At 41.4% G+C, this 14,605-nt stretch overlaps 1 protein-coding gene across 2 annotated transcripts; it reads right to left on the bottom strand.

The window, feature by feature from the left end:
- Window positions 1–239: 239 nt before the first annotated feature.
- On the bottom strand, window positions 240–13,192 carry Pnlip (pancreatic lipase). Of its 2 annotated transcripts, XM_021211751.1 has the most exons (13): window positions 13,172–13,192; window positions 12,991–13,036; window positions 11,807–11,961; window positions 10,469–10,591; window positions 9,803–9,937; window positions 8,649–8,760; window positions 7,454–7,573; window positions 7,222–7,341; window positions 6,717–6,835; window positions 4,283–4,412; window positions 3,779–3,887; window positions 3,036–3,200; window positions 240–361 (listed from the first exon to the last, which is right to left on the bottom strand). In XM_021211751.1, exons 2-13 carry the CDS (start codon window positions 13,034–13,036, stop codon window positions 298–300), a joined length of 1,398 nt encoding a protein of 465 aa, XP_021067410.1. In that variant the 5' UTR covers window positions 13,172–13,192; the 3' UTR covers window positions 240–297. The 2 variants fall into 2 exon arrangements, with proteins under 2 accessions (XP_021067410.1, XP_021067402.1); XM_021211743.1 differs by lacking the exon at window positions 13,172–13,192 and having other exon boundaries at window positions 298–361; window positions 11,795–11,961.
- Window positions 13,193–14,605: the final 1,413 nt, after the last annotated feature.

Genomic DNA, 14,605 nt, shown 5'->3' with positions numbered 1-14,605 from the left:
TCTAGCACTGTCACCACAGCATTACCAAGAGCCTTGAGTGCTCTCTTAGGTGATCAGAGGCATTAATAATATTTATAGAGGACATGATAGCTTTATCATTTAGGCAATATTCCCAAACCCACACATCAAAACAAAAATTTACAATCGTTCACGGCTCTTGACAACAACTGAGAACTTCAGGCTTTATCATCTTATCCAGAAGATCCATTAGAAATCATCAACACTGACAACAGAAAATATTGCTTTAATACTAGACTTTATTACAGTGGGACCCAGTGGTCACACATCAGCAGCCTCTTAACATGGAGACAGTGTGAGCAGGTTGTCCTCCCTCACTGTCTCTTGACTACAGAAGTTGAACCTGAGGAGAGAAAACACACAAAGGTCACCGCTTCCTCACACAAGTGGAGAGTTGGGTGTGAGCGCAGACATACCCATCCCTTCATGCATCTCCATCTACTGCCCCAGCAGTCTGAGAGGGGCACGGTCAGACATTAGGATACTGGAGACTGGATCGCCCACCAACCTCCTACCATGATTGGAAATATCTAGAGAAGAGCTGTCAGTCACCCCACAAAGGACCAGAAGTACTGTTTTCCATGTCATTTCAGACCACTGTTGACTGTGCATAACTGAAACTGTGGGGAGCAAAGTCATGGCAATCAGGGACTCTAGCAGTATTGTGGTTGTTACGTTTGGCTTTTAAGGAATGGCCACCAAACTGCTTTCTGGACGGCCACATCATTTTATATGCCACGAACAGTGCCCAAGTGTTTAGGATTCCCCTTGTCTTCAAACATTCTTGGTATTGCCAATCTTTTTAAATTTAAGTATTTAAATACATTATGGTGGCATCCATCGTTGCTTCAATTTGTATTTTTCTCACAAGTAGTAGCACAACATTTTCTGTGCCCTTGTGATTTATATTTAAAATATGATTAAGATAGGCATAATTCGATTAGGTATTAATGCAAAAAGTTCTGTGTGACAATCTCTGCCTCCTGACCCTGATTTATATATAGATATAGATATAGATATAGATATAGATATAGATATAGATATAGATATAGATATAGATATAGATATAGATATAGATATATCTTCATTTAATATAATCATTGTTTTAGTTCTTTATAGGTCCACCATCTTTCTAATTTTTTTGGTTTTGTTTTTTATTTTTTGTTCTTTTTGCTTCTTTATGCTCATGCTTACTTTAGAAATAGTAATACACAAAAGTAACTTGCTATATTAAACTGAAAATGACAGTGTACCAATTCACAGATGGCACGGGGCCTTCTAACAGAATATTCCCAACTCTCCTCTCCTACTCTTCATGATGTTGTTATCATATACTGTATATATATATACCATGCCCCCTTCCAATCAGCATTTATTGTATTTATATCCTATACCCTCCCCATACTCTACCATCACATACTGTATTTATATATACACACTATACGCTCCCCATACTCTTCCATTAAATGTGGTATTTACACATATATAATATGCTCCCTATACTCCATCAGCATATGCTGTATTTATACATACCCTCAATACACTCTCACCAAATGCTGTACTTATATATTTACCATGCTCCGCCTCTGTTATCGTATATGTCTGTACATACCTCCCCATTCTGCCAATACTACCATCAGTGTGTGCCATCTTCTTGTGACATTTTTTGAGCAAACAGAATGAGTGTTGATAACAATTATAATATCCTCTGTTATTCTCACATCCATACCAACTCAATTGGATGTTAACTCATTGATTACTTTCTTCGTTAAAGAAACTGTCCTACTGATTGTATAGCTTGGGCTAATAGAATTAGTGTCAGGTATTGGATTTTTATCTTGTTACTGCTAAACAATTTTATGTCTTATTTAAATGAGTTGTGGGATGTAGTTATTTCAAGTCTTGCTAAATCTAGCAAAACAAAACAAAAGCAATAATAAAACCAATCCAACCAACCAAAAACAGGATCTTACTAAATAATCTACCCAGTATCAATAAAATGATTGGCTTCTATAATCTGCCTGGTGGAAACAGGCTCTAGTCTCATCCTGGAGAGAAATGGACACCACTCCAGTCCTTCTGGGTAGCTTTTGTTTCCTAGTCATGGCTGGTTTGCTTACAATGTGAGGTTGTCAGACTGTGCCAAATAGCCAAGAGGACTTTAGAACTCTACCATACCTCTCTGTAGCCCCATCTTCTCTGGTAGGCTGTGCCACAAAATCTAGCTACTCAAGATCTCAATTCTTAGCTCCATCTCCTAGACGTTGAGAGCATACTAAAACCTGCCTACACCACATCCTAGAAATTCCCTTAGGGTGTCAGCCGATGAGACAATTTTAAGGCTTCGCCAGGTTTGGTTTTTATCTTTCAGGCTTCACTGTCCATTGCTGATTAAAGTTCAGTGTCTTGAAAACTGTCATGCATGTGTTTTGTGTGAACACTTTTGTCTGAGGAGCCTTGGACTCCTCTGGCAAGAGCTCCAGTCTCACTGGTTTCTGAAGGATGATCCAGAATTTGCCACACTCTGCCTCAGAATGTGGTTGCCTCCCAGACAGTGGGGCTGACACTGGTGCCTCCATGGATCTGTTCTCCTGGCATCCCTTTTGAACATCCTTAGCTCAGGGCATGCCGATCTTAGCAAAAAATGGAGAGTTGATCTTCTGGACTGTAGGCGTCACCAAGAAGACTAGTGGCATGCAACAGTGTATTTCTCTTTTGTTCCCTGATAATGAGTTCCTGATAACCTAAGTTTGGTGAGCCCACGAAGGTGGGACAAGGTACACATGTGAGTTACCCACATAGTTCAAGCCTGTCTTCCAAAGGAAACATTCCTCTTCTGTGTCTAAGAATCGATCGACATGGCATTCTTAACACTTGACACTGTCTCCTGAGGACACATGAGATCTTAGGAAGCAGACCTGGCTGGGGCATGTGTGATCCCCTATGGGAGGTGTGAACTGTTTCAGTGTGAATAGACGCATTTAATCCTTCCTATCTTTTTTATGCTTGTTACTCACATTCTGCCATCATTTCTTTCCACTGTGATCCTTGATGCTCCCACTTTGGGTAGAGTTGGGTTGATCACATTGTTGTACCAAATAAATTTAACCTTCTGCACATCTCCAACATCCACATCAGAGTCAAATTCATTGACATGAGTAGTACCTGGCTTCAGAGAGCCCCTGAGAAGTTAAGATGTCAACAAAAGTATATGTGAATACACATGAAGAGACACAGGATTAATCACACACACATATACACAGTATATAAAATATAGTATGTTTCTAAAACCAGTTCAAATTCCTTTGGAATCTATGCTGCCTAATTTGTCACTCAGATGCCTGAAGTAAATTTCCACATGTACTTGAGCCCAGTGGTGGGTTTTTCTATCAATAACTCAGATTATTTAAGTCATCCTCTCTTTAACACAGACTCAAATGTGTCTTTACCACAACTCTCATTAGTTTAATAGACGATGCTGTCATTATAAAATCTTTTCTCTACTGTTGTGTAGGGAATAATTATTTACTCATTATAAATAAAATGTCAGGCAACAAAATAAACATGAAAATATCAGAAAAAACTAAAAATATAATTTTTGTAGTGCATTAATGTGTAATGGCTACATGGCAGCTTTCTTTTTGTTATATGTGACTACATGATACACATATATAATAGGAAAAAAACGTAGCATACTCCAGGTATTGATAGCCTGCTAAAATGTAAGACGCACTGAGCGATGCTTTAAACCTTTACTCACTTGAAAACTTCATACTGTTTAGAGTTTCCTCCATTTCCAAACAAAGAAACTAGAATGTGCCCAGTGACCTTCTGTCCCGACAGAGTAACAGTCACCTGGTACCGCCAACCTGAAGGAGGCAACGTTTGTACATTGTCAGCTGGGAGGGAAGAGGTACTGACTACTGGTCAGTGCAGCAGCAGAACATGACTAATCCACCATGTCCTGTGTGGTTCTGGCAAAATGCCGCAGTTGTTTTCTTCGGTGCTCAGGGTCAGGCACTGGGAAGTGTGGACGTAGGGAACATTTCCAGAGTCAATGAATGAGGAGGTTTGTTTTGTTTTTACTTTTTCCAAGCCAAGAGCCTAAGAAATCTGTCTTGTTGAAATTTGCAGCTAGGACATAGTAGCTCAGTGGTAGAGAGCACTTGGTGGCATTTATCAGGCTCTGGGTCTCATACCCTGTCCCATCCATGCCTGCCCAATAGGAGATCTAAACTGAAAATCAAATAAAACGGAAACTTACGTGAGAAGTTGCTCTTATCACCAGTGTTGAGGTAAAATGTCTGGTAGAGTCCGCTTGTTTTCCCAGGATATCTGTCAGCGTAATGGCCCATCTGTGGGCATCCTCCACTCCCACATGGGAAGCACTTATTCTGTGGAATTGAGAAAATGGTGACTGGGAGTGTTCTGATTTTTAATAGAGCATACTTTTTCCAACGTGGTTTATGGTTGAGTCAAAGCTAATTCTGTTCCTGATTTTAATGGTGGGGACAGCAATGGTGTCTCAGCAAAAGTTAATAGTACATCTCATTAGCCTCAGGCTAAGCCTTCAGTTTCATCATTAAATTGCACAAAACTATAAAAGCCACAACATAGGATAATTGGTATATATGTATTTATCCTTTCCCCTTTGTCTTTCTAACTGGCTTTGTTTATTTTAAAACATCCACTCTCTTGCTAGGTGATTAGAATTTATTTCAGAGAGATCACATAAGAACAGGAAACGACAGTTAACTTCTACTAGGCACAACAGGTTCCATTCAGAGGATGACAGGCTCAAAATTTAGACCCTTCTCCACTCCCTTAGCATCACCTGGCACATGCTCACATCTCAGAATGTGAATCAGTAGGGAGAGAAAATGGCCCAGTTGGCCATTAAGATTTAGCTAGGCATCTGACATGTAAAGAAAATCATGGCGGGCTGGTGAGATGGCTCAGCAGGTAAGAGTTCTTCTTGAGTTCAAATCCCAGCAACCACATGGTGGCTCACAACCATCCTCAACGAGATTTGACTCCCTCTTCTGAAGTGTACTTACATATAATAAATAAATAAAATCTTTAAAAAAAAAAAAAAGAAAGAAAGAAAGAAAGAAAATCATCGCAGGAAAATGCCCTCAGAGAGGGATTGTGGTAAAAGGGGTGGGGCATGAACAGCATAATTCTGAGGACAGATCACCCAATCTCCACTCTGGGGGAAAGGCTCCCCCACAGGAGAGGCTCATGGGGGACTTCTCCACCAGAAGATTAGCTGATAGCCCCCAGGGGCTTCCGGTTTGATTATCTAGCAAGCTGAGGAGAGACTAGGTCAGCCAAGGAGAAGCATGCTCCTGTTTCCACAGACACTTCCCGGGAAGAATACAAAAGTTCCATCCTTAATCTCTAAGCATGTTCATCAGTGAGACAGACAGGGACATGTCCTGGATTCCAAAGAAGCCAGGAGACCACACACTCAGGGGCCACAGTCATTTTCTCTGCAGAAGAAATTGGACACATAATTGGACACATCACCTGGACAGCCTGGGCACACACACATCATCAGGATGGCCTGGGCACACACACATCACCAGGATGGCCTGGGCACACAGGTTAAGATGGAATCATAGGAAGAGGTTCAAAGACAGAGGAATGTGAACACTGAGGGATTTTCTGTAGAAAACTGCTCTGAATCTTCTTACAAAAGGACTTTTACATCATTGAATCAGACTTCTTTCATTGCATGGAACCTGAATATTTTTGGACCACTTGTCTACAGCAAGATAAACCTGAAATCAAGCCAAGAGGGGTTCTCAGCTCTCACTATAACACACTTATATGTGAATAAATATGTACCCCTCTCCCATATTTTAATTATTATATTTTTGTTGTTGTTCTGGGCCAAGCACTTAACATGTGTCGTGTGATTAATTGCTTTACCAAGGACACTGGGTCTGACATCATTACATTTCTAGATGAAAAAAAGTCTCAGGGAAATGAAATCCTTTGTCCAGTGTCATTTAAATCCTTGTTCTTAATAACTAAGGTATATTTCCTCTTGTATTTGTTTCTTACATAGAATGTTTGTTACTTGAAGTTTTCATACCTGAAAGTGGTTAAATTTTTTTATTTGAAAGAGCTATAGTGAACAAAAAAAGTCAACTTTCTAAAATCTAAGTCAATAGAAACATCACATTCAAGATTACACTGAAAATGTGACAAAACTTTAAAACTATTGATGAATATGAGCAAAGACATATCCATATGTCCATATAGTTTAAAGATCAGCAGTTAAGTAAAGTCCCTAGTTCATCAGTATCTTCTAGACATTCAGATTGCTACAAACTAACATTCTATACATTTGTTTAAGAGTCTTGACCCTGAAAAAGGTTGAACATTTACCTGAGACAGAGAAATGTTAGAGGAATTTTAGGTAAGACATTCTTATTTCAAGCCTCTTGTTCTATACCCCTGTGATGCATTAAGGCTGCTACTGAAATGCATATGCATGAGTTAATATAACAAATATCCAACTATAAATGGTCAGGAAGTGACATCATCACAAATTCAAAAGGGGGTCCAGAGACAGAGCACAGGGCCAAGTATGAGCTTAGCATGGCCATGGCTCTGGATTGGACCTCCAGTCATGAGGGGAACAAAATGAAACATAAAATGAAACCCACAGGAAGCTGGAAGCTACTTACTGCATTGAAAAGACTGTACGAGCTGCAGGAGAACCCAGCAAAGCCAGTTGGGTTGACGATGCTGTCGGTGTAAAACTTGTAGCTTCTTAAGTGGTTACAGGCAGCAAAGTTGCGAGTTCCTGTGGAGTCAGACATGACATCAGTGATTTTACTTCTCTAAGTCCCTTTATGGTGAGACTGCAGAGCTAATTAATGTGTGTTCTAGTTAGAGCAAACTATAAACATAAAGAGATTATGAAGTATATGTAGGGTGTAGGAAGAATTAAGAAATTAATAGTTTAGAACCAATAGTTATTAAGTGACTTGAGAAGAGAAAGACGTAGACATATAATATGAATCTTCTTAAAAGAAATGAAAAGTTGGGTTATAAATGCAAGCTCTGTCCCAGAGTTTCCTCACACTCACTTGGCACAATGGACATAGTAGGAGTCCTTTGATATTGAAAAAAAAGAAAAAAAGGAGTTCTGTACAATTCACGGTGGGAATTCATGTGTGCAGTTTTTACCTTCCCAGATCCCATCGATGTCAACAATTTGGGAAAGAATGTTCTTCTGACATCCTGGCATTTCGATTCCTCCGTTTGGAAAGAAATCTAGATGACCCACAGTCTGACTCATTCCAAACCCTGAAGATTTTTAAAAGTGATAGAAAGTCTCTATTATTATTCGACCGAGGAACTGTCAAATGTTCGAATACAGTGATTAAAGTCATTCAGCAGACAGACTGGAGGCGCTCACCTAAGTTGGGGATCATGGGCCCGGCGTCTGTGTGAATTGCATCTACAAACTGAGCATCGGTGGGGTCCAGTCGGACTTCTTCAGGAGTGCCCTGGAAGTAAGGCTCAGCGGGGTCCAACCCTGAAGCAGATAGGATGCATCACCAGTACGACAGTTATGCTTCGTCAAGTGTCGGGTGCTATTGTAAAGTGTGCGTGGAGAGCGGTGGGGCCTGGACTCTGCTCACGGACGTCTAGCTCCCTCAAGAATATTGCTCCTTAGCAGCGGTTCCCTTCAAATGGCTGACCCCAGGAAAGGCTCTTCGGGCTAGAGGTTTCTATCAGATTCTACTCTTCAGGAAGGCAGGTGCTTTCTGTGACTGAGTCCACAGCCTGGCAGAGTACGACACCTGGCAGAGCAGGCTGTGGTGACCAATTGTAAACTAGGAGAAAGAATGTTCTGGAAGACTTCTTCTTCAGTAAACCAAGGGAGACCCTGGCTGTTCCCATTGATCCAAATGCAATCAACCTTTCCAATATACAGAACAAGGTAATTTCCAGGTCAGTGTAGAAAGTTGGAAGACAGAACGGGAAACTGCTTATTCCCTGAAGTACCTATGTCTCGAGCCCAGGACAGCAATACCTTCCTTGTCAGGTTACCTGAGCCTGTGGTCCTGGCCTAATACAGCCAGCTGTAGTTTGCAAATGGCATTTTGAATTAGCCCTACCCAGAACTGGAAGCCCCAGGCAACCAGGGCCTCTGCCTCCTCCCCAGCAATGAGATTATAGTTGATGAAACTTAAATTTGTTATCCACTAGGATTAAAATAGAGTTCAGCTGGCTACACACAAACTCAGAAATAGGCACAGTGTTTCTGAGTAGTCTTTATTATTATTATTATTATTATTATTATTATTATTATTATTATTTTATTATTATTATTTTCTTTATTTACATTTCAAATGCTATCCCGAAATCTGAGTAGTCTTAATTCATGGTTTGGCCATATGCAATATATTTGTATGCTAAACAATGGGGTAATGACACCAAATACTGGAAACAAGAATACAACTCAGCAGGTTGCAATGTTCTGAGCTTTGGTCACCTGGCATAAATCAGGAAGTGTGACAAGTTCAGTGCAACCCTACCAAAAGTCCCTGTAGTCCCCACAGAGGGTACATACAGTCTCAACATCTAGAATTTGCTGTTGAACTAACCTGTGATCCTCCCAATGGCTCCAAATGTCCTCTTTCCAGCCTCCCCAGCGACGTGGGAACCCAGGCTGTGGCCGATTAGGTGGACGTTGTTAAGTGAGTATCCCAGATCAGACTATTGGAAGGAAAGCTTCATTAAAATGTTTTCAAGTAATGCAAATTGCCAGGTGGTCAAGGGTGCCTCCAAACCTTGGTTTCTAAGGAGCCGTGTTCCCTCCCCCCCTTCAGAGCACCCCCACACCACTAAGAAGAAACAGAAATTAGTTCAACTAGGCTTAGAATCCTGTGTGTCCTCCCACTGCTGAGAGAGGAACCCGGGAAGGACACATGAGGTCATAATTGGAGATGGTGAGGCAAGGATTTGGATCAGGACCCACGAGGCAATTACTGAAGCACATTTGAGTTTGACTTTTTTTAGGACTTTTCAGTGCTCCAGTCAGGCTCGATTGTTTCCTTTGTGTTTCTATTCGATAAAAATAAATGGAAACTGGGGAGATAGCTCAGTCAGTAAAGCACAAAGACCCAGATTAGGATCCCTAACACCGTGTAAAATATGAATGCCTATAATCACGGCACTAGAGAGGCAGAGACAGGCAGGTCCTTGGAACTCAGAAAAATGGTGCTTCAAAAAATAGAATGTATAGCAATCCAGGAAGACTCCCTAACACTTGCACACCCACATGAGCATTGTGCTCCCACAACACACTAAAAATGAGTGAAACAAAAGTGTAAACATGTGGCTGATATTGGCATATCAAATCGATAACAAAGGGAAAATTGAGACATATCCCTGTTTGGCGCTGTGTCTCAGCCATAGAGCACTTGCTTAGTATGAGCAGCCCCAGCCTCTATGTCCAGAACTAAAATTAAAAAAAAAAAAAAAAAAAAAAAAAAAAAAAAAAAAAAGGCGAAATTCAAGTGAAATTACCTAGCTAGTTGTTTAAGTTCATTTAATTAACATTCAAAACTAGTTATTGGATTAGGTTATTGATGAAGCCTGAATTGAGATTGGGGTGGGATTCATCTTTAAGCAAAAGGGGTAATGTCTTCTTATTTAAATTTGTCCTTATCAATGATTACACCTACAGATTTTGTTATGGAAGGAGAATCCAGACAGCAGTGTCTTAAGGGCTTTTACATAACCCAGACTCAGTTACCTGCAGAACGTTAACCAACAATGCCACTTCTGCCCCCACGACCCGGACGTTCTGGGTGGCCTGGGTATATGTAGTTCGGGAACCGCCTTTCCAATCCACACAGATGCAATTCACACTCTCCACTTTGAACATGTTCTGATGGAAGAGACACAGCACACAGGTAAATAATCCAGGCTCTTTATTCACTGCTGATTAACATATTTGAAGATTTGGTAAGTTCTCTTCTTGACCTGAGTAATAACTATTGCGTTGACCCCAACGCTATGATCAAAACCTCGTCTCTAATGAGTATGGAGTCCTTCCTCAAGCCTACTCTTGGCTCCACACCACTATGGGAACTAAAGTCTTGATATTTGTATTGCAGCAGGTGTATTGGGTGGACAATGAAGGTCCATGCTTAACTTGAAGCTACTCCATGGTAGCTTCTCCAAGTAGTCTGAAATATCTCTACATCAGTTGCTAAGTAACTATGCCATGATCCCTGCATATCTCCATAGCCCATACTCTAAGTGTCCCAGGACCCTTGTGCCCATGCCTACCCCATCCCAAGCTCCAGGCTCAGGTGGTCTCAGACTCTTTGGTGGTGACCAGCCTTTGTCCTCCTCAGTTGGGGACAGTATCCTGCTGATCTCTAAACACTTTCTCTTAGAAAGCACCATGGCTCACCTTGCACATGTCAGATAGCCAGTTTTCTTCTCCCTTGTCGATGAAGCCATGGATAATGATACGGGTTTTTCTGTTTGTTTGGAAATTGGAGCTTCTGATACTTGCTACATCTGAAGTAATTTGCTGTTTGGGGTAGAAAAATGTTTGAGTCAAGTTTCTTCCAGTAGCTTCTATGATCATTCATGTGTGGGCAGAGATGGTAGGTAGGATTCTTGAAAACCCACATAGGCAAGACAGTCACAGCCATCCCATCCCCAAGTTGCTATTGTCCTTGTAGCTGTTTGACTCAGACAATATGTCTCCCAAGATGTTTGTCATTAAGATCTTCAATGGAAGTCTTTGTACATATGCTTATCTACCTGTCTACCTACCTACCTACCCATCTATCTACCTACCCATCTATCTATCTATCTATCTATCTATCTATCTATCTATCTATCTATCTATCTATCTATCTATCTATTCTAAGTATCATCTATCTTTATAATCTGCCCAACATTAGGAGATATGTACATGTTCTAATAATCCTCCAGGGATAATGGAATTATTACTTAATAAATCCAGTGTAAGTTAAAGATATTATAACTGGGTCTTGCTTTGTTTGGGGCAGGGTCTCATGTAGACCAAATGTCTTCAACTCATTAAACAGCTGCGGACAGTCTTGGACTCCTGAACCAGTGTCTACCCTTTAATTAAGCTTGGATTAAAGATGCTACCTGGAAAGCATTACCGGTTAGAATGTATCATAAACATCCAACCTAGCTTTTCTATCATCCCTTTGCCACAGAGAGAGCTGTCAATCATTCATCTTCATAACTGGTGCAAGACTAGAAGCTGTGGTTCACTGATGCTCCTTCCTGTGGCTACAGGTCAGCACATGGCTAGTCCAGAAGCTTCTATTGAAAACACATCACTTTCCACACAAATCCTGTCAAGTTGAACCACCTTAGAGGGATTCCTTATGTGTGTGTTTGCACTGTATCAGGAAATGTTATTTACAACATACAAATACAATATAGTATTTTCTTTATTACTGTATGCATCAGTATGAGTTCTATATGTATATATATATATATGTATATATATATATACATATATATATATTCTATCCCTGTATGTGTAATATTTTTATATAGTATACTGGACATAAAACATGAATAATAAGAATTGAATGGCCATTTATAAATAAGTTTTTAAAGAGTCCTTAATCTGATTGCTCTAGAAGTCTAAACAGATACAAATTCTACTTTTCCTATATTCTCATTAGAAGGCTTGAATATTCATAGTAATTACATAAAGCATGTGACACTTAGTCCTGAAAACAACAGCTATTCCTACCTGGTAGTTGTCTGGATTCTCGTTGGTGTACAGGAGGAAGCGAGCGTTGATCTTTGTTGGGCTCCAGGGCAGTGCCTTCAGGGGTCTGTCTAGGGTCCCTGACCACGGGGCATCATCACTGAAGCAGCCGAGTCTTTCGAAGCAAACTTCTCTCCCTGAAGTCACAAATGTCGCACACGCATCACTTTAACCTTTCCAGTGCACGATCAACCAAACACCCTCTGCTCATGCAGGCTACTGACCGTCACCTCTGCCTCACTCCCCACAGGTCAGGACTAATCTGACCCAGATGTTCTCTTTGGACATTGGTGCCTAGATCGGAGGTGGCTCTTTGTCTCAGGAACTGGTTTGAGTGTGTGGAGGCTCTCAACTCCAGGTGGCAACCTTTTGTCTTCACTCTTTGAGTGAAAAATTTTAAGTTTTATGCAAGGGCCAAACTGAATCTTCACCTTGGCAGAAGCTACGGATGACTGAATTATGTTTGAGGACCATCCTGGATTTCTGTGGTGTAGGAATTACTCATAAATTACTCATCATACAAATCATCAGCGATGTAATGGCGGTAGTCTGGCACGCTACTTACTCCATGAAGGAACAACTCAAAAGAAGAAGAGTTATGGAGTTGTCCGAAGCCTGGGATAAAGGCAGAGCAGCAGCTGTTGTGAAGGCTAGATTTCTCTAGATTTTACTATGTGCCGATGCTGAATAAGATGCTGACTACTTCTCTGTCTGAAGCCTCACAATCATCCCACTGAAGGATGCATTACACCCATTTAACACAAATATCCCCAGGTTCAGAGGGCTTTAGGATTGTACATAGCTTCACAGAAGAGTAAGTGGTGAACTTAGGTTCAGACACCTCCCTTGACCTAAGAGGGGCTAGGTTCAGAAAATAAATATCCAGTCAACTGGAGGATCAGATAAGCAGTGTATGTTTAGCTCAATGTCATGTAGGATTTGTCTGCACTATTACATGTCTGAAATGAATTGAAATAGCATTGGAAATTGTACCTCACCGTCACTGCAAGCTCCGGTGCTCTTCATCCTATGTTAAGCTCAGTTCATGCCTAGCCTCCCTTAATCCTACATTGCTCTTAACTAAGTCCTCGTCCTCACCAGGGCTTGCACCCGGCTGTCACGGACTTGGGAAGACCTCTCCCATCTCCACACACATCTTTTCTTACCAGCTACTGCTCCCAGCAGCACTGCAAATGTCCACAGCATCAGCATCTGCACAGAAGCAAAAACATGGCTGAGTCTGATGAACGCAAGATTGACCATAATCCACGTTCAATCAGACTTTGGGGGGGGGTGTGAATGGGTGAAGTCTAACAAGTGAGTCTCCAAATCAGGTTCCTGACTCACCGTGGCGGATCCGTCACGTTCCACGGATGACGGACAACGAGCAAACACTGATGTGCCCATTTATAGGTGAGCCTTATCTTTCCAAGCAGTGTCATGGAAAAGTGGTTGGAGAAGAGAGAGAGTCTCCAAGGACGCACTTCTAATTTTAATCTCAGATAAGCCCAGATAAGTACAGGAAGCAGAGCGTTCCAAGGTGTTCCAAGTGTGGGAATCTGAAAAAGTGCTAGATATGGAATGTTCTCTGCCGGTGTGCAGTGCTCTGCCCAGAGCCGCCATCTTTTTTTTTTTCTTTTTTCTTTTCCTTTTTAAGCCATCTTTTCTCTGCTTCTGCAAACAGTCCCTCCCTTCTTACCAATCTTCTTTGCTCATCTGTGTGCCCATGGGCACGGGCTTGACTACAGCTGTCTTGAAGACCACACAGCTCGTGCATCCTCCGAGTGATCCCGACTCCCCTCGAATACAGTAGAACACAAGAAAGCCGTCAAGAGCACACAGATGAAATGAAAGCGGGCGCCAGGGCCAAGAAGTGGGAGTGGGTGGGCAGGGGAGCAGGGTTGGGGGAGGGTATAGGGGACATTCGGGATAGCATTTGAAATGTAACTGAAGAAAATATCTAATAAAATAAGTTAAAAAAAAAAAGAAAAAAAAAGAAATGAAAGCGGGGTGTGCTAAAGCTTTGTGTTATAGGTCCACACTGCTAACTTATTATTCAAGAATAACATGGAAGGAAGGGATAAATTAACACCAGGGCCCATGTGGTGTGCACACCTGTGACTCCAGCACAGAGGGTACTGCTTCATGAAGATTGTGAGTTTCAGGCTAGCCCCATCTCTCTGTCTCTCTCTGTCTCTCTGTCTCTGTCTCTCTCTGTCTCTCTCTCTGTCTCTCTCTCTCTCTCTCTCTCTCTCACACACACACACACACACACACACGCACGCACACACACACGCACACACACACACACACACACAATCAAAACAAAGAAAGCCAAGAAGGCTCAGGGGATGAAGGTGCTGTCCTGTAAGTTTGACAACATGAGTTTGATCCCCAGAAGTCACATGACAGAAGAAGAGAACCAATCAGGAAAAGGTATCCTTTGACCTCCACATGTATTCTGTCTTATAATAATAATAATAACAATAACAATATAAAATTAAAAAGAAGAGGATAAAGAGGAAGAGAAGAAAATGAGGAGGAGGCTGATAGGCGACTTCACCATCAGATGAAATTGCAAATAAAATGGAAAAATTAAAACTGAACTTGCACAAGTGTGGTCTGTGACTTTATTGCGAAGGCAGTGTTGCAGGGTAGACAGCTGGGGTGGGTTAGTGTGGCAGATTGCTTAAAGTTACAGGATGTGACATCATTTTAAGGACTGGGTGCATTTATCCTGTGAGCCACCGATTTAGATAGGACCATACAAAATCAGTTCAT

This window comes from Mus pahari, chromosome 1 (genome assembly GCF_900095145.1).
Source record: "Mus pahari chromosome 1, PAHARI_EIJ_v1.1, whole genome shotgun sequence".
In the NCBI taxonomy this organism is placed as follows: Eukaryota; Metazoa; Chordata; class Mammalia; order Rodentia; family Muridae; genus Mus; species Mus pahari.
This window is presented reverse-complemented; position numbering and strand designations above follow the sequence as displayed.